At 38.0% G+C, this 24,389-nt stretch overlaps 6 protein-coding genes across 6 annotated transcripts; 2 read left to right on the top strand and 4 right to left on the bottom strand.

The window, feature by feature from the left end:
- Nucleotides 1–179: 179 nt before the first annotated feature.
- On the top strand, nucleotides 180–2,470 carry LOC103927573 (probable histone H2A variant 3). Its single transcript, XM_009336512.3, has 2 exons — nucleotides 180–522; nucleotides 1,894–2,470. The coding sequence occupies exons 1-2, from the start codon at nucleotides 406–408 to the stop codon at nucleotides 2,188–2,190; spliced, it is 414 nt and encodes a 137-aa protein (XP_009334787.1). The 5' UTR covers nucleotides 180–405; the 3' UTR covers nucleotides 2,191–2,470.
- A 345-nt stretch (nucleotides 2,471–2,815) lies between these two features.
- LOC103927574 (3-ketoacyl-CoA synthase 11) lies at nucleotides 2,816–5,236 on the bottom strand. The gene is given in 3 exon segments (XM_009336513.3): nucleotides 2,816–3,385; nucleotides 3,387–4,908; nucleotides 5,064–5,236. Coding segments are annotated over 2 exon segments (1,548 nt in total). The 5' UTR covers nucleotides 4,629–4,908; nucleotides 5,064–5,236; the 3' UTR covers nucleotides 2,816–3,079.
- Nucleotides 5,237–6,793: 1,557 nt separating this feature from the next.
- LOC103927575 (carbon catabolite repressor protein 4 homolog 6) lies at nucleotides 6,794–12,407 on the bottom strand. The gene is made up of 15 exons (XM_009336515.3): nucleotides 12,207–12,407; nucleotides 11,733–12,117; nucleotides 11,485–11,651; nucleotides 11,272–11,337; nucleotides 10,647–10,699; nucleotides 10,195–10,276; nucleotides 10,014–10,060; nucleotides 9,734–9,815; nucleotides 9,439–9,531; nucleotides 9,302–9,334; nucleotides 9,137–9,225; nucleotides 8,063–9,047; nucleotides 7,879–7,964; nucleotides 7,578–7,662; nucleotides 6,794–7,369 (listed from the first exon to the last, which is right to left on the bottom strand). The coding sequence occupies exons 1-15, from the start codon at nucleotides 12,291–12,293 to the stop codon at nucleotides 7,298–7,300; spliced, it is 2,412 nt and encodes an 803-aa protein (XP_009334790.2). The 5' UTR covers nucleotides 12,294–12,407; the 3' UTR covers nucleotides 6,794–7,297.
- A 4,539-nt stretch (nucleotides 12,408–16,946) lies between these two features.
- Nucleotides 16,947–19,576, bottom strand: LOC103927576 (N-alpha-acetyltransferase 50). The gene is made up of 3 exons (XM_009336516.3): nucleotides 19,309–19,576; nucleotides 17,720–17,842; nucleotides 16,947–17,370 (listed from the first exon to the last, which is right to left on the bottom strand). The coding sequence occupies exons 1-3, from the start codon at nucleotides 19,556–19,558 to the stop codon at nucleotides 17,159–17,161; spliced, it is 585 nt and encodes a 194-aa protein (XP_009334791.2). The 5' UTR covers nucleotides 19,559–19,576; the 3' UTR covers nucleotides 16,947–17,158.
- An 859-nt stretch (nucleotides 19,577–20,435) lies between these two features.
- LOC103927578 (6-hydroxynicotinate 3-monooxygenase) lies at nucleotides 20,436–22,121 on the top strand. The gene is given in 4 exon segments (XM_009336518.3): nucleotides 20,436–20,477; nucleotides 20,479–20,697; nucleotides 20,847–21,151; nucleotides 21,238–22,121. Coding segments are annotated over 4 exon segments (1,263 nt in total). The 5' UTR covers nucleotides 20,436–20,450; the 3' UTR covers nucleotides 21,950–22,121.
- Nucleotides 22,122–22,136: 15 nt separating this feature from the next.
- Nucleotides 22,137–24,020, bottom strand: LOC103927577 (V-type proton ATPase subunit c''2). Its single transcript, XM_009336517.3, has 4 exons — nucleotides 23,741–24,020; nucleotides 23,565–23,642; nucleotides 22,647–22,817; nucleotides 22,137–22,553 (listed from the first exon to the last, which is right to left on the bottom strand). The coding sequence occupies exons 1-4, from the start codon at nucleotides 23,869–23,871 to the stop codon at nucleotides 22,388–22,390; spliced, it is 546 nt and encodes a 181-aa protein (XP_009334792.2). The 5' UTR covers nucleotides 23,872–24,020; the 3' UTR covers nucleotides 22,137–22,387.
- Nucleotides 24,021–24,389: the final 369 nt, after the last annotated feature.

The following is a 24,389-nucleotide window of genomic DNA, read 5'->3' as shown; positions in this document are numbered from 1 at the left end:
AAACTAACCATACGATGTACAATAAAAAAAACACAATTTATAGATTCTCATAATTCTCATCAAAAGAATCCAAAGAGGATTCTTGTTGGGTGGGGATACTGGTGGATATTTTGAAACTCGAATTAACCAACGTAACATAACTTCCAAAAGACAAAAGACCCAATCCAAATCCAAATACAATCAAGCTAAAGAACCAGTAAGCAAAGTGGTTTTTTCCGTAATTAACAAAAAAATCGGCGGGTATTTAAGCGGCAACGCCTAACGATAAATATTCTCTCTCTCCAAACCAAGAAAGATCCGACCTTTCTGGACGCCCCTCTGCAAATTCTCTCTGCGGTTGCGTTTCGCCGAGTCGAAAGCAAAACTTTGGCGATTTTCTCAGTTGGATTCAATTTTCCCGAGAAAATGTCGGGTAAAGGAGCAAAGGGTTTGATAATGGGGAAAGGCCCCGCAGCAATCAACAAGGATAAAGACAAGGACAAGAAGAAACCCATCTCTCGTTCCTCTCGTGCTGGCCTTCAGGTGCGTTTTCACTTCGATTTCTTTCATTTTTTTTTCGTTTTTTTCTTCGTGGCTAAATTTCCTTTTATCAATTTTAGGCGGTACGGTTCTTTATTTTTGGTGAATTTTAAATCTTTCTGCGTTTTGATTCATGGGTTTTGCCTGTAAAGACGTTTTTTTTTTTTTTTTTTGTGTTTTTGCATTGTTACTTTAGGGGCGTTTGATAGCCATTTTGTTTCAGTCCTTAGAATTTGAATTTTGGATCGGAAAATCTAAATTAATTGAGATTTTATATATGGGTCATGAGATTTTCTTAATTTTAGAGCTCACTAGTTCAAAGACCTCTGCTAAGTGCGCTTGATGGGATACATGGTTAATTGTGATCAAACATGATTTGTTTATTTGGTGTTAAAGTAGTGTTCTTTCTTTCGTTTAGAATACACCGAATGTCAAGTGTAGGCAGATAAACATCAAATGTTCTCCGTTCTTCATAATCCACGTTGTTACGTGGAATGAGCTATGCAGTCTTTTGGTATAACGATTTAAGATATATGCTGTCTTCTTCGGAATATGGATTGTCTGTCTGAAGCTTGTTTTTTCGTTTGATCGTTTTGTGCGTTGAGATGTCTCACGGACAATTTACAGTACTCTTTCTTGGAGTTAGTTTAGTTTTCTGTTAAGCAACATGGCATGCAATGCAGTTGTTTCAGAAATTTGTAGTCCTACAATGAGTTCAAGATAGGTTCTTCCAACTTGATAAGGTGAAATTTCTCACCGAATAGAAAAGTCCTCGTATTGTTGATCTCTACAATTGGAACATTGGTCCATTGTGTTGTTTCTTACTTTCCTGTAATTTGCTTTGACGTCGTAATATGCTGGTGAGGCATGACAGCAGGCAGAGCTGTTGGCATAATACCTAATGGAACAGAACCTAATAAATTGTGACTACTTGCTTGGAATCTGCCTTTAAAGGTCTGCCTATATAGTTATGTTAAGGGAAGAGTCCCATAAATTGTTTTTGCGAACGATTTCAATCTTATTTTGCTGAGGTTATTAGTGTGGTAATAGATAGCTTCAGACCCTGGTTGAGATGCATAAATAGTCGTTGAGAGCGCTGTTCTTTCTCCTTGTTCTCCAATGGCAGATGGCAGTTTGCATTCTTTCATTTAATGATTAATGACTACAATATGATTAGATGATTATTTGGGTTCAAGTATAGGCTCATGAAATTCTTCAAGGCGTGAGTATATCATGGATGTTTGCCCACTTGTTAATGATTTATGTTTCATAGTTCTTAAGGTGTTCCGGTTAACAGTGGATTTTATTTGGTTTCTTGGTATACGTATACCCATTGTATTCCTGTTGCTCATTCATGAATGCATATTCCTGCAGTTCCCTGTTGGTCGAATTCACCGTCTCTTGAAGACAAGGGTTCAAGCGAATGGAAGAGTTGGTGCAACAGCTGCTGTGTACTCTGCCGCTATCTTGGAATATCTAACCGCAGAAGTCTTGGAGCTGGCAGGCAATGCAAGCAAAGATTTAAAGGTGAAGCGTATTACACCCAGGCACTTGCAGCTTGCAATTAGGGGTGATGAAGAACTCGACACCCTGATCAAGGGTACAATAGCCGGTGGTGGCGTGATCCCTCACATTCACAAATCTCTCATCAACAAGTCCACCAAGGACTAGCATCCTTGTGGGTTCGCGCTTTTGTCAACTCCTTGTGGAAAAATGGAACTCCTCTGTACATTTCGAGATTCATTTTGTTCATTGATAATGTCCTTTGCGGATTGACAGACTGTTCGATTTGGAACAATCAGAGAATGTATTTTTTCCATTCTTTTCTTCTGTAGTGGAACCACTCTGAACTGTAATAGCCAGTGTCCTTAGGTTGAGGTTCTGAGCTTTTGTAAACCGGCTTCAACTTAACTTTTTTCCTAATGTTTTTTATGAGGCATTTCATCGAGCAGATCTATACCATTGACTGTTTTGCGTATATCTCCCTCATTAGTGTTTTTTTAGCTATGTTTTAGGTCAATATTGTTGTACTGAATCAAACAAAGAGTTAAATCATGTATATATGGCTTGGAGCTCAAATTTATAAGACGATTGGAAGGAGGGAGAGTTAATGAGGCTTTTATTATTTTCAGAAAAAATAACCAACTTTACATTTGTGTCATTTCGCTAAAATCATACGCGTTTTCCTTTTGTGGTATTGGATGAGGATCAAGTGATAGAGTTTACCGGAGAGATGTCGATTTTGTATAGCTTTTGTTGAACTCGTCTGCTTCAAAAAAATGAATTCAAAAAGAGATATTTTGATGGTAATTTTGTCAATTACTTAAAACGATTACAAACCCAAATCTCCATTAATTAAGGACACAAGCACATTAATTAAGTCAAAGATCCCACTGTAAATCACCAGTCTAACGGCATCCGTCTCATAACTAAAGCCAAACCCTTCACTACAAAAAAACCATACTTGAGAAAACATGATGAAATACATAGAAAACGATTTGGAACAAGAAAACCAACTACCCTAACAGATTCTTGAGGAACAGGGAAAAGTCGACGGGAATCAGATAGCTGAGACCTTTGGAACATCCACCGGGAACTGGTGGATCTCATCCATCCATGGATTCTTCTCCTTTGCTGGATTCACAGTTCTCAAAGCCTTCCAAACTGCACTGTTGCACTTGAACCCGGACCCGAATGCTATCTGCCAAGTTCGGTCTCCTTTCTTCATCCTACCCTTGGCTTCTGTATAAGCAAGTTCGTACCAAAGAGAGCTACTTGAAGTGTTGCCAAATCTGTGAAGTGTCATTCTCGAAGGCTCCATGTGGTGGTCCGAAAGCTGCAAGTTTTTCTCCAATTCATCTAGCACAGGCTCTTCCTCCGGCATGAATGCAGAAATGCTCAAAAGCCAACTTGAAATCCGGGATGTAAGGCTTCACTTTCATCTTCAAAAGTTTTCTCCCAACAAGCGTGGCAAAGAAGAGCAACTGTTCGGACATAGGTAACACAAGAGGACCCAAGGTAGTGATGTTGGTCTTCAAAGCATCCCCAGCAACCGCCATGAGATCCTTTGACAAAGAAACTCCAATTTTCCCGGCGAAATCCTCTTGTTGGGTAACACAAGAGAAGCACTTGTCATCCGAACCTTTGTGGGTCCGAACAGTGTGCACCAACTGATACTTGGATCGACGTCTGTCTGACCATTTGTTTGAAAGCAAAATTGCAGCTCCTCCCATTCTAAACAAGCAGTTTGAGACAAGCATCGATCTATCATTCCCGAAATACCAATTCAATGTGATGTTTTCCATGCTAATGACCAAAGCATAGGTATTCGGGTGGACTCGAAGAAGATCTTTAGCAAGATCAATTGAGATCAAACCGGCACTACATCCCATCCCACCAAGGTTATAACTAATAATATTCCCTCGCAGCCTGTAATGATTGATAATCATAGCTGACAAAGACGGTGTTGGATTAAACAAGCTACAATTCACAATCAAAATACCAATATCTTTCGGTTTAATGTAAGTTTTTTCAAATAGCTGATCAAGGGCACCAAACATTACCATCTCAGCTTCTTTTCTCGCCTCTGCCATACATGGATTGGGAGGCACCCGTATAACAGCTTCAGGGAGGTAGGTTGACTCCCCAAGACCCGACCTCTCAAGAATTTTGCGTTGAAACGCGAGGTTTTCCTCAGTGAATGTTCCTATCGAATGGGAACAGTTCATGAATATCTGCCTCGTGACTTTGCGCGCATCCTCCGGCTTATAGCACGAGAAATCAACAAGGTAAACAGGCCATGGACGAGAAAAGAAATAGAGGGTCAATAAGAAGACCAAAAGAGTCGAGCAAAGGACAACGGATATGAGATTGAACCTGAGGTGATCCCAAAGGTCATGGAGGTCTTGGAGTGAGAATGTAGACAGCTGTGCCACGGTGAGAACAAAAAGAGGGGATAAAAACAGGTACATTCCATGGGTGATAAGGTAGTGGTATCCGAGCTTTACATACTTCAATTTCACGGACTGTTTGAAATCGGGAAGCTTCAATGAGGCCGAGGACACCGATGATGAAGGGATTAAAGGTGTGTTTAGATTGGAAGGTGACATTTTTCCGAAAATTCGAAGAGATACCTGACCCCTGATCTCAATAGAACAGTAGTGTCAAAGAAGTATGAATCCTCTTTCCTCAAAACCGAATTCAAACAACATTTCGGGTTACAGAATGCGATTTCGGGTAGAGGAATCAAAGATTCTAGGGACTGGATTTTCCTAGGGACATTCTGGTATATTTGGGGGTTTCAGGAATTAGATTTTCTCTGGATTATCAATCTTACAAGAAATTTAACGACAGAAAACAGCAACTGCAGCTCAAAGGACCTAAAAACCCCTGCAAAATAACCAGAAAGCACGTACCTTTTTTATGATTCTGTACAAAAAGCAGGCATTTTTTTACAATTTATACAAAAGATGAAGCTACAAACGAATAGATTGAAAGCATTGCATGCGACCCAGATGAGAAAATTGAATTCTGAGAAAACTGACCTGAAATTGCAAATCTGATGAGAAATGTTGGATTTTTGCCTGAGAAAACCAAATGGTTTCTTCTGCTTTTCGAGTCACGTGAGTTTATGAGCGAGGAGGCAGAGTCGGGACAAAGAAAATGATTTTCAAATGCTGTTGCGTGTCTTGTGTTTGGGTTGACTCGTTGGTTTGCAACTAAAATATTATGATTCAGAATCACAGTTAAATGTTTCTTGCAAGCTTAAATTTTTAAATAAAATTAAATAATAATAATAAATAAATCTCTACTAATTAATAAAACACTCATTGTCAACCAAAATCCTATGAAATTACCAGTTTAACTCTCTAACATAACATGAATAAGAAATATGGGGTAGAAATGTAATTTCACATAACAAAATTTTGCTGTTTTTTTCAAAACCTCATCTACATCCTAACATATCTCCAATTAAAATAATAATAAAAAATTAAAAAAAATAAGAAAAAACTTCTCTCTCCCACTTTCTCTATCATTCTCTTCCTCTCTCCTTCTATTTCAAAAACAAAAATAAAAAATTTTCTCACATACTTTATGTGTGCCTATGTACTCGTAAATATATAAATAAAGAAGTAGAGTGAGACTTTAAACAAACAGACTATGTGTTCACGAGATAGCTTACCAAATACAAATAGGATAGGTTACCAAACAGAAATAGGTTACCAAGTGCAAACAACTTCGACGGCTTGACCTGTTAACATTTGCCAAGAACTAGTCCTGCTCACAAGAAATGTCACATGACGATATCATATGCGTTCGAGCGTGATTAAGGTCAAAGATTTAATGAATTAAGTTTATTGATAAAAGATCTTGGTGCATGGTACGACTATATACACCAATACACTGACGTATACTAATATATCATTGATAAGTTTTCGAACATGTTTGTCACACCGTAACGTGTTGTTACCAATTCATATTTTTGTAATAACATTTCTATGGTTCTCTTGAATATAATATATTACAAGTCTGACACAACTGATATGTTTAAGGATACAAATTATAATATTAAATAAATAAATACATGTGCTATAATTGTCGGGCTAAATTGAATCATTATTTGGTTAAAATATAAATACACATTAATACATAAATAAATTGATAACATTACTTGATCTCGTACTTTAGTCCCATCATTTTGCTTATATTTATATTCTAAAGTACAATATATAGGTAAGAGAGATTTTAGGTGTTTTGACTTTTGAGTATGGATTGTTACTAAATTTTGATCAAAATCCCTCACTTTTTCTTGGATTTTTTTCGTGTTTTTAACCAAATTCCTTGTTGTATGGTAGATCGAAGCAAAACCCGAATTTGGCGAAGAAAAAGAAGAACAAAACCAAACCCTGGTTATCACTTCATGGTGAACTGGTAAAAGTCTCTGTCATCGAACGATTGTTGTACTTTTTACGATATACAACGACCACCCTGTTTTTTTACCACATGTTGACGGTAGACTAGTAGCATAACGTTTTGATTTGATAATACAATATCATGAGTTATTAATTTAGAACCTTAGAACCTCATCCGTTACATGCAAGTCACTTTCTAAAAAGCAAGAACGTATTCGAAGGAAAATATGAACATGTTCAAAGTACGAATACTTTCAAGGCTTTTTTGCCCATGATCCACTCTTGAAATATGGTTGCTTAAATGATCCGTTTTTAGCATGTTGCCGTTATATCATCGTTGTGTCGTTGATATATGAACAATATGTCATCAATATCTCGTCAATATTTGAATTCGTTAATCTCAGCAACCAAATGTCAAAGTGAATTATTTAGCTAATTGCCCTACTTTCAAACTTTTACAAATGAACTTAGAATAAAAAATAACAACCATTAAGGGCGGAGTTAAGAATTTTCAAATAAACGGTAAAAATTATTTTCTTCCTCGTGTCTAATGTGACGGGCATAACCAATTTTTAGGGTGAGCCGGTGAGGTGAGGTGAATTTGAAAACAATTGGCACCAAATTTCACCCTTCTTTCATCCGAACCGTTGATACAGGTGACGAGTGACGAGTGCCGGACGGTTCAATTCTAATTTCCTAGATAGCAACTGTAGAATTGAGTACCATGCAGATCAAAAGTATATACAGGAGGTTGCTGCAGAACCAGTGACTAGAAGCTCAACGAGTTTGACAGCCATTCCCGCAATTTCTCCGATTGCAATCCCCTGATGTCGAGGGCTATACTGCGGCGGACTTCCATGTTGCTCTTATGATGATTGGTCAGAATTGTTGATGAATGACAACTCAGAAGCCAATGCAATATGATCACTACCCCATTTCTGCAAAACCGTCCCGAAAAATTATACCTCAGAAATATGTCTCTCCAGTTCTTTCATTCAACCAGGATTAATCCATGTCGTTTATTATATATTGCTTCAGTTGAAAAGTCTACTCTTATAATCGTAATTTTAATTCATTCCCTTTTGCTTTCCCTAAACTAGTAAATAGATATCGTTCTCTGTATAATGTTCGGTGGAAAACCCGTACCTTGGTTGGGAACCCTGAAGTCCACTGCATAGCTTGCTTTGGAATAGGAGCAAGCACCTTGACAGTCTGCAGACCTTCGGAACGCCTGGTATTAAAAAAAGAAAATTATAAGAAGCAACAATAGGTCTCAACCTATTCCGCGGGCTCAGAATAAGAAAGTAAATTGTCAGACAAGAGAGTGGTACACGAACTTTATTAAAACAGGTATGTAATTACTAAACGAGTTCTCGACTCAAAATCTGATAAGAAGAATAGGATGACAGGAAATGCACATGGAAAATCAGAACCATAGAAAATTTACCAGATGTAATCAACCGTGCCCAAGAATAATTTATTATAACTGGTCACCTGTGGCTCCCCACTTGAATCTCTGGTGCCAGAACAATCCTGCAAAGATGAAACTAAAAAGAGTAAATGGCCAATTTGCAGATCAAACAGCAATGCTCTAAATAACGTTCAATAAGGATATTAGACAATATGACTACCTCAACTTCAGTATATGTGCTCTTAAGCTTCAGAGGATGTTCTAAAAGAGTGTGTTCCGCATTGCCTGTGGCAGTTTCTATTTCCATCGGAGTCCATAGTGATGGATCATAATAGGTTCTCTCCGCATTGGGTGATGCCAAAAATGCTGAGTTGGGAGTAACTGAAGTAAAATCAGATAGAAAGGCATCTTCCGTATCGTGTAATGCAGATATAAACGTTTTATCATCTTCAGCTGTATTTTCATCTGCCGGAATGGCTTCATCTAGCACATTAAGAGATAAACTTTCCATATTTTTCTGCAATTCAAGGTCAGCACTAGCAGATGGACATGATATGTCCACTTGATATGAGTCTGAAGGGCTTTCCCCCTCGACACCAGAAACTGGATCAGAAGACATATGCCCTAAGTTTTCCAATGAAGAGACTTTGGTATCATCAGTAATGGAAGCCTGGTTAGATAGCTTAGACAAAGGAACTTCTGAGTCGATAGGAACCACAGAATCTGGATCAGTCCCTTCCCTAATAGAATCATTGTCCCTCGTAGAGGGATGTTTATGGATATCACAGTTCAACCTTTCTTTCTCTAGGCAAACATCTGAATTCAAATGTCCGCTCGATAATCCATGATTTGAATTAGAGGTGAAATCCACTTTTTCTTCGTATCCCATCTCAGTCACATGGAATGCTGATCCAGTTTCAACCTCAGAGACATCTAAAGAGTTCTGCTTAGTTTCTTGGTTCACATCAACATCTTTGGAACCGTCATCTTTTCCAAAATGCACATTGGGGCAAGACTTATCAAAAACGTCTGGAGTGTCAGTACTTTGAGGCTGAGACAAGTTGTTCGCTAATGGAACACTCTCTGCACTACTTTCTGGATTATTTGGGTTCTGGATATCCAATGACAGATTGCCCGAGTTCAATCCAGCTTCCCTCCCATCTACAATTGGTGGACCTTGAACTATATGACTAGCAGGCCCAGCCCTACAATATTTTGTCACGTTTTCAAATCAAAATACACGCGGTACTCTCAAATATAATTGTCCCCACTAGTCACCTCCTACAAACCTTACCCATAATTACGATCATATGACCTTGGTGCATAAATTTGAGCTGACGCTTGTCCAGATACCTTATCTCTGTCAACTCCAGACAAATCTAACTGCAAAGTATGATGCAAGATATATTTGTAATTTACAACTGCAAGGAGGTCCAAAATTGAGAAGAAATGAGCTTACCTTCTGTTCTGAAATAAAGTTGTATAACGGACTCTGACAAAAATAAATAAATAAATAAATAAGTGTTACGGCCACATTAAAACAAAAAAGAGAACTCCAATGCTGCAATAAATATCCTTCAAGTGGTATACGCAAACCTTAGGTGTACAATTGAAATCCCCACAAAGAACAATTGGAGCATCATTCCAGATTTTGGAAACAGCATGAGCCCTATCCAAAAGAACCCTGACCTGTTCAAAGGAAAGATACAGGAAAATGTGATTTGAAGTTTCTGGTTGAATGAAAACTTGAGCATCACAGAAGTTAAAGTTTGTGATGGATTCCACACCACTCAAGCAGTTAGTTCCATATATCGGCCAAACACTTTTTATCGCTGGTCGATGTATATACAGAGAGAGAGAAAAAGAGAGAGAGACTACAATGGTCCACTACCTGGCCAAGCTTAATTTCTCCCCGTCTAGGGTTGTAAAGCACATGAATGTTACAAATGACAACTTTATTAGTACCTGTTGAGCTACAGATATGAAAGCAATTCAGTTATAAAATCTTAATAGAAAAGACAGAACTGTCTTCTACTGTTAAAGCTAGTAGGTTCATCCAAATATTAATCAAACCTGTATGAGGCATCCTAATGACAGCATGCGTGTGGGGTGTGTGCGTGCGTGAGTGTATATCATGAATGAAGGTAAGTTCTTTAAAGATTCTAATTTACCTTGTTGGTAGAGCTGCAATATTTTTGGTGCTATTCTGACGTATTGACTGTTAACAAAGAAACTAATAATATTTGTATGAAAGCATATCAAACAAAAGAAAAAATGACAAACCGATTTTGAACAATCAGAAATAGTACTGGTTATTACATGGAAGTTTCAAGATATAAATATTCCGAGTACCTCCAGCACGCATATTTGAGCAACATTATCCCGAAGTCCAAGCTTATTGAACTCGATGGATTCCTCATGGACCAACTTGAATCTATAAAGGCAATTAAGGTAGACATCAGTACCAAATCAATTTGCTCAGCACATAAGATACCAGCAGGTTAAGTCTGAAAAGATGAATACATGTTAAAACAAAGTAGTAACAAAGAAATCCCAAACAAAATACTTAAAGCGGTGCAAAAAAGGCTTAAATCAAAGAATAGGATAAGATAAGGATAGAAATATCAGTGCGAACTACTTTTTATTTTTAGCTAGTACAGGCGCATATTGACCTATACTGATGATTCATAGTAAGTAAATAAACTTCTCCCGGAGCATAAGCAGCATAGTAAATTGGATGAATGACTGCTCAGTGTTCATACATCAAGGGGATATCTAAAAAGTAAAAACTAGACATATTCTACCTTGACGATCTCCAAAAAATTGCACATCCATCAACTGGATTGCCAGTCCTCATCTGTACAAACCAAAACATTGTTACAGTTCCACCATCCATGAACAACTATTTTTTTTTTTGGCAAATAAACAACTTGATGAACTGACTTTATCAAACAGAGAACTTTTTGAGTTGCTGAAAGTTAGCCCAATTAATCTCTTTTCCTGGCCTTTACTACTAGAAAACTTATCTGCATGCAAGGACAACACGAAAAATGGCATCCTTCTCCTAATATCATGCACCCTCTCTTATTTGGTAGAATTAAGGGCAACATGCATCCTCTTATAGTTATTTTTATGAGCCAATTTGAAGTAATAACTGTTAATGGTATTTCTTGCACAATATAAACCACCTATATGGATGTTATCCATCTACCAATCTCCGTAAAACCCTCACTTTTTCTGGACAGTTCTTGTTCAAAAATCTTTGTTTCTAATCTATCTAGTCCACTGCACTAAAAATATTTTCTATTGATGCTCAAAAAGGTGTCGAGCCTCTATATAATACAAAAACATGTAAAGAGGGAAATCTTAACATATGATATGGATGTCCTTGCGTTAGCAAAGCAGCAACATAAGCATTTTTAAGCACACCTTCCAAATGCCGATGTACCCTTTAAGCTTCAACTCCTCCTCAAGGTCCTCAAATTTATCAACTTCCTGCAATCAAAACGTCAGTCAAGTGCATCAAAAAGCAAAGCACAAATTAAAGATGTTTCAAACACAACCGCCCCAACATTCGATATTCTCACTGAACTAAACAAAATTAACGGAATGTTGTCGAACGCTGCGCATAAAAACCAACACCTGAAGGCACATTATGTCGGGTGACCACAGCCCGAGCTCGAATATCAAATTTCGCTTTCTCCACAGCCAGTCCATCATATGATGAGGTATGTGATAGTATAGCTTACTCCGGTGATCGTTAGCCAAGTAATCAGCTAGTATATTATATGACAACACAGTAAACCTCTCTGCCAACACGAAAACCATAAATTCAAAAACTAAGCTTAAACCAAATAACCTCCGATTAATTTGTGATTATGGTCGATTACCACAAGTAGGGGACGGTGTTGTTTTGGAAAATTCCCAGTTCCGATAGTCCAAGGGTTTCGGCCGAGGCCGGAATTGCTGCGGCGGCCGAAACTGCTGAGGGGGGCGAAACTGATGGGGAGGCCGAAAGTGCTGATTCGGCCGGTACGGTTGATTGTGATCGAGCTGCGGAGGACCGCGGAAGTGGTTGACATCGAAAGACGGCGGCGGAGTCCGACGATAGGAGGTTTGGTTGGGGAAGGGTCCGGAATCGCCTTGCCGGGACCCTAGATTGGCGTCGCGGACTGAGCGGAAGTGGGAGTCTCCGGTGACGTAGTTGTTCCTACCGCCGCCTGAGTAGGGGCGGTTGGAGAAGCCTCTCTGCCATGGGTTTCGACCACCTCGGTACTGTGAAAGAGAGAGCACTGGTTAGTTGAAAGTTTCAGAACCATTTTTGAAATTGAAGAGAGAGAGAGAGAGAGAGAGAGAGAGAGTACAGGAGGGCGCGAAGACATGATGGTGACGGCGGAGTTGGTGGCGGCAGCGGCGAGGAATTGGAGGGAAGGAGGAGGAGCGTGTCTCATTTTGACGGAAGGAAGGTAACGGTTTTCCGGATGGCAGTCACCGGGTCCCTAGTCACAAACATCGGCGGGACCCACACGTGGCTAGGGAAAAACTTGGATTACAAATAGTTCGAATCGAAATTTTTTTCTCGAGTGAACAATTTCGAAGGTTTTGGATGTACCCGTCCGATTGGAATTTTATTAAACTTGTTTTATCATATTCTTCTCATATTTAGATTTGATTTTTTTCGTATTTTGTATATATCATACTATTTATATTTAAAATGTTGTCTAACATAATTTTAGAATGATGCTAAGGAAATTAAATTTTAAACTAAATGATGTAATTGTTGATGGATTTGGATCCTCGTCGGATCCCCTCTATGGGGATCCTAGGGATCAACGAAACTGGACCGTTGATAAAAAATAGTGCGGTCCCAATTAAATGCTTTTTATATTTTTAAAAGTAAAGCACCATCGTTTTGTGTGAAAAATATAAAAAAGGAAAAAATTGTGGCCGCATGATTTTTTATCAACGGTCCGTGTTCGTTAATCCCTAGGATCCCAAGGGAGGAGATCCGACGAGGATTCAAATCTGTTGTTGATGATCATATTACTTAAGCATTGATTAATGTGTTTATTTTCTATTAATGACACATAACAAATTTAGTTTAAAATTTTGACATTCCTAACATTACTCATAATTTTGTGTTATACACTCATGTAAGATCCTGCAAATTTCGCAAAATTCCAATAAAATATTGAATGGTAAAAACATAAAAGTTTTCAAAGTCTTGCAAAATGTACGAGATCCAAAGTATGTTCACAAAAATTTTGAGATAAAACCGATTCTGAAATTTTAGATAAATTCCAATAATCCAATATTTCGAAATTGAAACTAATATTTCATTCCAAAACTTTTTTTTAATTGGCACTGGAATAGTTGCTTCCGATCTAATCCGACAGAAAATCACTCTTACCCTCGCTCATCCATTCCTTTTAATTGAATTTTGTTTTGATTTCATTAGTTATTTTTTTTTCTTTCTATTTTATGTAAAGTACAACATTAGAAGGTGATTCTAAATTGGTCTCAATTTTTAAAAATAGTTAAAATTAGACATATGTTAAGTCACTAATTTTAGGTATTACATGCCCAAATATTGAAGTGGGTTTATGTCACATCCCGGGCTTGACTCCACCGTAGCATGATATTATCTGCTTTGGGCCCCTATCATACCCTCATGGTTTTGTTTCTGGGAACTCACACAAGAACAAAATCGTGAGGGTATGGTAGGGGCCCAAAGTGGACAATATTGTGTTACGGTGAAGTCAAGCCCATGATGTGATGGGGGTCTGGGCCGGGATGCGACAGTTTAACTCTTAATTCGTCTATGGCTACATCTGGTAGCACATTCTTGTAATTAAGCAGGGTATTAAATTAGTTGGTTGGATGAGGCCATTGAGTTTGGTAAGTCATTTGCGAAGCTTTAAATCCTTAACTTGACCCCTTTAGCCAAGGAAACTTAGAGTTTAACTTGGCTAAAAGGATTTGACTTATGGATTTTAAAGTTGATGATAAGTGAAAATCACTTTTAGTATTTGGAGTGATCTAACAGATGTAAAAGATTAAGGCCTTAACCACCCCAATTGCATTCAACTTCATTGTTTGGTTCCCATTACCCTAGACTATCCCTCGAGAATAACCACTCAAGCCCCTTTGCGAACAACTCTAGGCCATCTCGACATCCATCGAGTACAACATCAAGCAAATATAACACTCGAGACAAAAGAGATAACTCAACAATCATTTGAGATGAGCTCGAGTTGTTCTTGAGAAGGCTCGAGTTATCTCGAGCAATGGAAACTAGAAAATGGTTTAAAAGTAATTAGGATTTGTTAAATTGATTTTACGCAACCAAAAATTCAAAATGAAAGAGTTTACACAATCATCTTTGAGTTGTTGCTCGTCCTTGTCAATTGATTTTCGTAAAGTTGTAAGTGCAATCATCTTCTAGTGTCTTTGGCAACAATCATTTTCTAGAGCTACAAATATGAGAACACCGTTAGATCATATGATTAATAACGACGTTTCATCACCCGTTTGAATTTCTTTGTCAAATCCAATGAGCGAAAGATAATCACCGGCGTACACAAATTTCATTTCATATTCTGTAACAAGTGGAAACACAACAGTACATATATGTATATACACTATTGGTGAATGCTCAAGAGTCTCAACAATAGTTTTGTGTCTGTCACGTATTGAATCTTGCAGACTGCTTTCTTTAGAAATCAACGAAACGTTTTCTCCATGTTTTTATGTTGTACAGTTACTTATCAGGTACATGGAACCGTTAGTATATGGGGAGTAGCCGAAGAGTATGAGAGACTTAGCCAAGGAAGGGCTCCCGACTTTCATCGAGGAAGAGAAGAAGCTGATAAAGGGGTTTTTCGATTTTATTGGCATCAACTACCATACCGCAAGATTTAACTGGCATCCTTTCCATGTACTTTGCAGCATAGTAGTTGATGCCAATAAAATCGAAGGACCCGACCTTATCAGCTTCTTCTCTTCCTCGGTGAAAGTCGGCAGCCTTTCCTTGGCTAAGTCTTTCATACTCTTTGGCGACTCCCCATATACTAACGGTTCCATGCACCTGATGAGAAACAATACAACATCATTAACATGTTATTCTATACAAGAGTGACGCCCAAGTACAACATAAGCGATACTTCTTCCGGTTATATAACACGAAAAATATATCTAAGACTTCTCACTAATTAACCAACCAAACTGGAGTTGTAGAACTCTGTCTTGTGCTGAATTTGAATAAGGCTCAACGTAGTGTCCTACCAGACTCGTTCCAATTTTTCCTCCGTGTTTTCCCTTCAAAACAAGTAAAAATAAATAAAGAATCATGAAACTGATGGCAAATGAAAAGAGTGTTATTCACCATGAACTAATGTTTTGTTGGTTCATGGACTTCCTTTTCACTGGTCTTGAAGAAGAACACAGAAATCAGAATCAAGAGAGATATTTGAGGAATTAGACATGATTGCAAGTAGAACAAGAGGATAGCGGGAGTAGTCAACTCAGGATCGATCCATGGCGAGTGATAATATACTCACATATTCTGCAGAAATGAAGAATGAAAGGAAGCATAGGTACATGATCAGAGGGGGGAGAGAGAGAATTCTAGAGAGCAGTTGTTTCTTGTGTCCCAAATGAGTATTTGTTATGTACTTATATATAGTGCAGCACTTACACTCTTTCACACGCAGACTAGTTCACAGTATGGCGATGATTTACACCTAGCATGGGGTTGTGGCTACGGAGCAAGGGACATGCCAAACATTACTCATCGCTTACGAAGTTTTCCCTTCAACTAATATCGATATAATATCACGTGCTAAAATATACTCATCACTTGACCTAAAGTAAAAAATATTGATTGACATCATTTTTTTCTAGTTTAAAATTTAAACTCTAGATCAACGTTTACAAAATATAGTTTAAATATATAATCTTTCCAGCATTTCTCGCCACATAAATGTGTTTATGAAAAATTATTCAGATTTGTTGGGCTAGTTGAGTATTTAAGGTTTAGGGTGGGAGGGACAGCCAGAACTTTTACCATATATAACAAAGGGAACTTAAAATTCAACACACAGCTAATTAATTAAAGAGGGTGCATGGTCCAATTGATTGGTAGGAATGGGCGATGCTAGGTGCATAAAAAAAAAATAAATAAAGTAATCTCAAAGCAACAAATTGGATTAGTTAATGCGCCCACATTTCATGATTAGCTAGTCAAGGAATTAGGAAAGAAATCCTTTCCGGATCTCTTTCTCCAAAACTCACTGATCAAATGATCCGAACTCTTAAAATTTGATTCAACGATAAAAAATTATTATAATTTTTAAAAGTTTTTACTAACTTCTCTGTTTTTGGCTAAGGGTCCGGATCACTTGATCTGTGAACTTTGGAGGAAGAGACCCAGAAATGATCTCTTTCCAAGGTATTAGGTACGTAGTGAGATGTTCTGAATATTATATGAAAGAACTCATAAGAAAAATATGTCAAAATAATAATATATGATGGTTTTTTAGCCAAGAAAAAAAAGAATGTAGTAAGCATATATGGTTAAATGATTTAAAGGAGCATTTAGTGTGATGTTGGGACGAGTTCACTGAGAATTTTAGGTTTAGGTTTTGAGAGGGTGGGAGGATTCAAACTTCACGTCTCAGCTGTAAGTGAAAATGCTCTTAACCACAAACAAAACAATAGACCAAAAGCTAATTTGTGAAAGGTGTGACAAATGTCTTGGTTTGTTTTATTTCGATGGTGTTATCCACACTCATTTTTACTTCTCGCACACTTCTCTTAATTTTCAACCGTCATATCGAATGAATTGAAGAACATTAACAGACAAATATTAACAAAAATATGTGGAAGGTAAAAATAAGTGTGAATAGCACTACACTTTTATTTTACCTTTTTGTTACACTCTTTAAAGGTTTGTCGTGTTTTCACCCAAGTCACATGAGTTTTCCTCGATTACAAGAATAATCTCTAAAGTTTCAAATTTATTTTACTAAATTGTCCACTTTTCCAAAATTCCACCATTTCTCCTCATTTTTGCTGAAGTGCCGAAAACCCTTGGTCCTGATAAATTAGAAAACTTTCAAATGATCATAAGCTAATCCGATCAACAAACGACAGTCATTTCTCCAGAAATACAGCAGATGAACAGTCACATAACTTAGCTTCCGAACAAATTTTAGCAAATTCATAACTCTAACAACCAGACATCATCTAGCATAATTTAGAAATAACAAAGATCAAAATTTAATGCAACAACTTCCCCATTTGATAGCTTTGACATTTATTTCTTTGTCTGAGTGATATACTTGGTAAGAACGTAGCAGTCTGGAGGGGTGATGTTCGTGTAATAATTCTGGATGGTTTCCGTGATTTCGAACCCAAATTTCTTGTAGAAGTTTATGGCGTCCTCATTGTTTGTCTGAACATGCAAGTATATTTCTGAAATATTTTGCTTGGCGCACAGATCAAGAGAATGGTTCAACAGTTTTTTACCTGCAAAAATCCCACAACTTTGATAAGAAAACTATGCGGTTGTTAATATCCAGATTAAGCAAATATTTTGCCGTAAGACAGTACCACCAAAAAGTATGAGGACTTTTCTTGACACCTTAATCTTAATTCTATTAGACATTTAAATAACAATTCACTGTATATACAACAAGTTGTATCCAGAAGGTAAACTCGACCAATGCATGGTCGTATCCAGAAGGTAAACTTGACCAAAGCATGGTTCATGTATTTCGACCACGGTCGTAACCAATAAGCATGACTTGGTGGTTTCTCAAACAGACTACCCCCTTGCCATACCAAATTTATAATACGAAGAACAGTGCTTGCTTACCAATGCCTAGCCCACGGTATGGTGCTAAAACTCCCAATGTCATTATGTACACGCGGACAGCTCCATTTTCCTTTTTCTCAAGCCGGCATGCAATTGCACCAACACATATATCACTGAAATATGCTGTACAAAAATAATAGCAGGAATTAAACTTTCCTTTCATAATGTTTGTCAATTTGGCATGTAGTCAACTTCAACATAGACACGAGTGCTAAGGGTATACCTACACAGGAAAGGTTTGCAATTTTGTTTACATGTACCAGGTATAATTATCGATCTAGCTTTCTAGACCATATATGCACCTTCAACTAGATACTGTAAGAAGTGGACTATCATTGCTCGGTGAATAAGCTTGTTAAACTTAAACAATAGTCTCACATTGGTCCTCACACAATAGCATACGGCACATCCAATTCATAACAGGATACCTTTGAAAATGCTCAAGCTAATGTCCGACCAACTTCTTCATTCTTAATGACCCTCTTTGCACGTCTAATAAGACATACAACATCAGTCCTCCCAAAATCATGCCGACATATTAAAAGAACTAACACTTCAAAATTTTATTGGGGAAGTAGGTTATAAAAATAAATAGCACTACAAAATTTTACCGGGGAAGTAGGTTATAAAAATAAACATAACTCATCAAAGAAGACATCTAATTTTGTTCGAGTGGTGCTATCCACACGCCCATTTTTACCTCTCACACACCCCACTCAATTTCCAGCCGTTTGATCATACGAATTGAAGAAGATCAATGGACAAAAATTAACAAGGATATGTGGGAGGTAAAAAGGGGTGTGTGAATAGCACTACCCTTTTGTTATTGAGGAACTGATACAGATTCAGGGGATAGCTGATCACTCAACTACCTCACTAATGCTGCACCAGAACCTCGTCATTTATCTTCAAAAATATGTAGTTCCTCACGGTTTTTTTAGAACACCAACAAACAGAAACAATTGACTTAAGACACATAACTATTGAACCAAGCATTACTACCATAACTAAAACTACCCAGATCCCTGACATAATAATAACTTTCCATCCCCAATTTACTTGAAGGTTCCAAACCCCTGAGTAAGCTATTAGAAAAATAGAGAGTAAGCTAGTAGATTTGTGTTATCAACACTCTTCAAAAGTCTATCTGAGTGAGTGAAATCGGCATTTCAAAATGCAAAGAGCTAACATCCAATATTTCTCAGCGAAAGCCATAAACAAGTTCCATTTTCGGATAACCAGAAGCAAACAAACAACAACGAAGATTACGAAATACCCAGAACGAACAAACCACAAAATATTCACAGAACAGCAATTAGAAGTAGAACATAATTACAAGCTCAAATTACTATATCCCATCAAATCTTTCACAAAATAACCAATAGCCAGATGAGATTTCAGGGCATTTGAATAAAGAACCTACATTTGTAACACAAAATAAGCAAACCCCACAAAACAATATGCATAATTAAGCAAAACCCAGAAAATATTAAGCAAAAATAAACAACACCCAGAAATATTATGCAAAATTAAACAAAACCCAGAAAATATAATTCAAAAATAATAAAGACTGAGAATCGAAGCTCAACCTAGCTTGGTGAAATCGCCAGAAGCGAGGGCATCGGCGTAGTACTTGTCGTTGTAGCGGACTGGGAAGAGGGCAGTGTTGAGTTTCTTCAGCTGCATCACGTTCTTGTCCCGCAGTCCGTCCAGCGAGCTTTGGACCTCGCGCCCAGCCCCCATTTCTCCACGGAGAGTTTTGCTTGACAGAGAAGACGAGCAGAGAGAGAGACGGGGAAGAGAGAGGAAAGGGGACGGTTTGGAATATTGTACGGACATCGCATCTTTGGGTTTTTGTGGGAGTGGTATGTGGTCCGGGTCGGGTCATGGAGGTAATAGTTTGATAGTTTGGGTCACATCACAAGTGGTAAAACCTTTAGATGTAGGCCCATTAATAAGAAATGTGGTTAATTAGACGATGAATGCTTGGCTCCTCAAATATACGAAATGATTTTCGCAAAACATTGGCTGACTTATTCAAACCGTTAATTATACTAGTCATATGCGCAGACGTTATACGTGTGTAATTTAAATTTGTTTATTATTTGTTATGAAAATATTTATATCACTTCTTAAAAAACAAAAAAAAAAAAGTTGAAAAAAAGAAATTTGAGCGTGGAACTTTGAAGAAGGGGTTAAGGGGTGGTTTTGAAGTGGGAGACCTGGGTTTAAGGAAAAACCTCCTTTATTTTTTAAATAGGATATGTTACGTTTACTTGGCTGTGAGATTCGTGTAAAAAACAGAAAATAGGAGTGGTATGTAATTATTACGTTGTTGTGTTTTTAATTTTGTTTAGCTTTAATGAGAGGATTAGAATAGTAATTTTATAAAATTTTGATTGACAAATAATGTTACATTAATACGTAACTTAGATATATTATTCTATAAATACTTTTAGTAAAAAAAGCGATTAAAAATAAAATTATTTAATTAATCAATTGTATTCTGATAATTTTTTTGACAGTTTAATGACAGCCAAAAAAAATATATTATGTTGGGTCGTACAACATTGTTAGTATTTTAGAGAAACCAATGTGATTATCTTGTAGTTGTCCTATTGTCTTTTAGTCACTACTCACTACCCAACTTTCTTCAATTCACCAAAAAAGAAGAATAAAGAGACTCTCTTGACCTCTAGAGAGAGATAGAGCGACTGAGAGGAGGAGAGAGATGAGTCTGAAGAAAAAACCCAAGGCTAGTAATTGTGGGAGGGAGCATAGCAGGGGTATCATGCGCCCACTCGCTCATATTAGCGGGGTGGGATGTTTTGGTGGTGGAGAAATCATATGCTCCCCCAACTGGAAGCCCAACTGGGGCTGGACTTGGCCTTGACCCTCTCTCTCTCAGACTCATCCAGTCATGGATTAAAGACCCTGACCTTCTCCACAAGGCCACTCTGCCGCTTACAATTGATCAGGTACAAGTAACAGTTCTCTATTCTATATCGTTGGATTGTAAATCGAAATCGAATACTTCTGACGCATATGCAAAATGATTATACACACGTGTCAAACTGTGATTTCTTCGGTTTTCTAACGAGCGTGGATTTTTTATGGTGTTGTGTAGAATGATGCAATTGATGGTGAGAATAAGGTGAAATGGACGCTGACTAGAGACGAGGACTTCAACTGCAGAGCAGCACATTGGGCTGACCTGCATGCCCTTCTGTACAATGCACTACCACCAAACCTGTTTCTTTGGGGTCACCATTTCCTATCTTTCTCCATTTCCAGTGACAAGTCTTCAGTTATAGTGAAGGCTTCATCCCATCGGACCAATGAAATCATCGAAATCGTCGGTGATTTGCTCGTTGCGGCGGATGGATGTCTCTCTTCGATCCGCCACAGTTTTGTCCCTGACCATAAACTGAGGTTTGTTACGTCAAGTGTCAACTTTTTCATGAAAATTTTCATGTTTTGAGTGTTGTGATATCATGATATTGTGTGTGTTTTGTTAGGTATTCGGGTTACTGCGCATGGAGAGGGGTGCTTGATTTTACTGGAAATGAGAGTTCAGAAACCTTAACCGGCATCCGAAAGGAATACCCTGAGCTTGGGAAATGCTTGTACTTTGGCTTAGGTTCTGGGACGCACACCGTGCTATACGAGCTTCTGAACCGAAGGCTGAATTGGATTTGGTATGTCCACCAACCTGAGCCTGATCTGAAGCATAACTCGATGACCATGAAAGCGAGCAGCGACATGATCCAGAGTATGCACCAAGAAGCAGAGAAAATGTGGCTTCCAGAGTTTGTGAGAGTGATCAAAGAAACAAAAGAGCCTTTCATCAATGCCATATATGACAGTGATCCTTTAGAACAAATCTACAGGGACAATGTTGTACTAGTTGGAGATGCAGCTCACCCCACAACTCCTCATGCCCTAAGAAGCACGACAATGTCGGTAGTAGATGCTGCGGTGCTAGGGCAAAGCTTGAAGAAGTGGGGAGCAGAAGATTTGCAATCAGCTCTCGAAGAATATCAGTCGATTCGGTTACCAGTCGTGTCCAAACAAGTCCTGCACGCAAGGAGAATGGGTCGGATTAAACAAGGCCTTGTTCTTCCTGATAGACAGCTTTTCAACCCCAAGATTGCTAATCCAGAGGAGTGCCAAGAGCTGCAGCAGAAATTCATGCCCTTTTTCAGGGATGTTCCATCCATACTACTTTAATTCAACCATATAATCGTCAAGACGCATCGTCTTTCCGGTTCTGTAGCCAATAAAGCATGATCACTGTTTTGAGTATTGTTGTTCGATCTTTGTATGAGCAAGATTAAAAGTTTGAACTCCGACTATTTGTACACAATAATGAGCATTCAAATCAAAGCTGTTTATAAACCGACGTCGACAATGCATATGAACAAATGATTCTGTTATTCATTCAAAACTAAGATAATATTGTCTACCACCATGATTGAGGAAATGCTTAACTCATCCTTATACATCTCTCGCACAACTCATTCCCATCGGATTAAATACAACCTAAGATTGATACAATACGGAAAAATAATATTTCCACAGCAGCTTTAACATTCCTAATGGTGAAAAGAACATAATACACGTAACACTGTCGTTATGTGATGCCAAGTTCTACTAAGCAACGCATCATCATTTCGAAGGCCATGTAGCTTGAGCTGACATTATGATTCCCACAATCACTCCAAACAATCCAAGTGCGCTGCCAAAGATTTCGATCACAAGGATCTTCACGAAAAGTGAGGAGTTTTGGGCATCGGATAATGCACAGCTGCTTCCAATAATTCCCACGCATAACCTGCCGCAGAAACAAAATCATTGTATCGTAAGAGCCATAGGACTTTTTGGAAATTCTAAAAGAAATGTGAGAAAGAAGGCTAAAGATATCAACCCGCAGACAAGGTTTGCAAAGCCCACGATTATCCCAGAGGCGAAGATTGCATATCCAGCTCTAAGAGACTCAGGTGCATGCATCTTTGATGTTGGAACATTCTCCAACTTTGTTTGTAGAATAATTGCAACAATAACACCATATATAGCAACAGCTTCACAAAAAATAACACTGCAAGAGAAAATGCATCCAGTCCAAGTCAGTCCTAAAACACATCATTGTAATGTCACACTCGAGCATTTACAACCAGCAGTGCTACGTTAAAGTTGGAAAATTCAAGGTGCATTGTTATCGATAAGCAAATTTCCTACAATGGTGTTAAGAAACAGTTTTCGGGAGTGTTTTAATAGATGTCACAATTGTCCATCCATCAATCAATTAACCAAGCTAGTTTTAAGTCTGATTGCCAATAGCAATACGATCCATCTATCTATTAAGAACTTTCATTCAAAAAAGATAACACTGAGACAACCAATCCAGTCCAAGTCAGTCCCAAAACATCATCATCTTAATCACACTTAAGAATTTATAATCAGCAGAGTTACGTTAAAGTTGAAAATTCAAGGTGCATCGTCAAAGATAAGAAAATCTCCCACATAGGTGTGAAGAAACAGTTTTCGGGAGTGTTTAAATAGATAACACAATTCTCCATATATCAATCAATCAATCAATCAATTAACCGAGCTAGTTATAATAAGTGTGATTGCGAATAACAATACGACCTATTTTCAATTAAGAAATTTAATCCGCTATTGAATTCAATTACTGGGATGCTACTCCAAATCATGAACATAATCCCAATTTCTAGTATTTACATTCACTATATGTTTGCGTTATGAATCCAAAACCAAAAGCAGATGCTAAAATTAAATGAATATGTAATTAAAAAAAGGGAGTAAATTTCAGAAATTTCATTACCTAATGAGATTCTTAGAAGTGATACGAGGGGCCTTGACTGCTGCACCGATCAAACTGCTCCCAGTAATATAAATCCCCCTAATTGCCACAACAACTTACACAATTTAGTAATTAATTAACCCAAAGATTATAACTTTAATCAACAAATGAAGGGGGAATAAGGAAAGGGGGAGAACCAGGCGGCGCCGAGGACGGAGACGCCGATGGCGACGGCAATACCGATAGCGGAGAATGTGTAGGGAGAGATCTGGACGAGGGCGCGTGCCCAGGAGCTCGAGTAACCCACCGCTATTGCTGCACCTGACATTTTCAGAAACCCTAATCCTTGATGTGTGAAATTGGGGATGAGGATTTGGGGAAGGGAGTAGAGAGAGGGAGGGTTTCTGATCTGATTCGTGATTGATGCGAGAAATTTTGTGAGATGCGGAGGATGGAGATTGTTGTTTAGCACGCGCAGGATGCGCGCGTGTTTTTTCTTCTGGTTACTTGTGCTGTCGACATTTGAGGTCTTCAGTTGGGCTGTGTTTTGGGTTTGGGTCTGTAGGCCCAATGGACTTACAATTGGGCTTCTAAACAACTAAGATATTATTAGGAAGTTTAATGCATTAACTTACCAACGTCTACGTAATTCCTGAAAATCTTAGTGAACACTACATATGTGATAGGACTGAGTTATTCATATTTCATTTGATGTTCGAGGACGAATTCAAGGCTAGGAAGTGGGAAGCAAGTGAAAAGAGAAATCGAAAACAATAATGTTGTTTAAGCAAACAAAATTGGTACACTTGTCGAGAAACTCTCTAATTAAGATGAACTTATCATTGC

This window comes from the organism of the source record quoted next, unplaced genomic scaffold (assembly GCF_019419815.1).
Source record: "Pyrus x bretschneideri cultivar Hongxiangsu unplaced genomic scaffold, Pyrus_bretschneideri_v1 Contig1, whole genome shotgun sequence".
Lineage (NCBI taxonomy): Eukaryota > Viridiplantae > Streptophyta > Magnoliopsida > Rosales > Rosaceae > Pyrus > Pyrus x bretschneideri.
This window is presented reverse-complemented; position numbering and strand designations above follow the sequence as displayed.

What these genes read in the sequence shown, in the direction of transcription:
- LOC103927573 (XM_009336512.3), top strand. Translation starts at nt 406, where the DNA reads ATGTCGGGTAAAGGAGCAAAGGGTTTGATAATGGGGAAAGGCCCCGCA. An exon ending in CCTCTCGTGCTGGCCTTCAG is followed by an intron (nt 523 to 1,893) that starts GTGCGTTTTCAC and finishes ATATTCCTGCAG; the next exon opens with TTCCCTGTTGGTCGAATTCA.
- LOC103927575 (XM_009336515.3), bottom strand. Translation starts at nt 12,293, where the DNA reads ATGAGACACGCTCCTCCTCCTTCCCTCCAATTCCTCGCCGCTGCCGCC. An exon ending in ATTGCAGCTCTACCAACAAG is followed by an intron (nt 9,816 to 10,013) that starts GTAAATTAGAAT and finishes TCATATCTGTAG; the next exon opens with CTCAACAGGTACTAATAAAG. An exon ending in TCATATGATCGTAATTATGG is followed by an intron (nt 9,048 to 9,136) that starts GTAAGGTTTGTA and finishes AAAATATTGTAG; the next exon opens with GGCTGGGCCTGCTAGTCATA.
- LOC103927576 (XM_009336516.3), bottom strand. Translation starts at nt 19,558, where the DNA reads ATGTCCGTACAATATTCCAAACCGTCCCCTTTCCTCTCTCTTCCCCGT. An exon ending in TGGCGATTTCACCAAGCTAG is followed by an intron (nt 17,843 to 19,308) that starts GTTGAGCTTCGA and finishes ATTTTTGTACAG; the next exon opens with CATATTTCAGTGATATATGT. An exon ending in ATACCGTGGGCTAGGCATTG is followed by an intron (nt 17,371 to 17,719) that starts GTAAGCAAGCAC and finishes GGATTTTTGCAG; the next exon opens with GTAAAAAACTGTTGAACCAT.
- LOC103927577 (XM_009336517.3), bottom strand. Translation starts at nt 23,871, where the DNA reads ATGTCAGGTGCAGCAATAGCGGTGGGTTACTCGAGCTCCTGGGCACGC. An exon ending in TCCGTCCTCGGCGCCGCCTG is followed by an intron (nt 23,643 to 23,740) that starts GTTCTCCCCCTT and finishes TGTGGCAATTAG; the next exon opens with GGGGATTTATATTACTGGGA. An exon ending in ACTTCTAAGAATCTCATTAG is followed by an intron (nt 22,818 to 23,564) that starts GTAATGAAATTT and finishes TTTCTCTTGCAG; the next exon opens with TGTTATTTTTTGTGAAGCTG.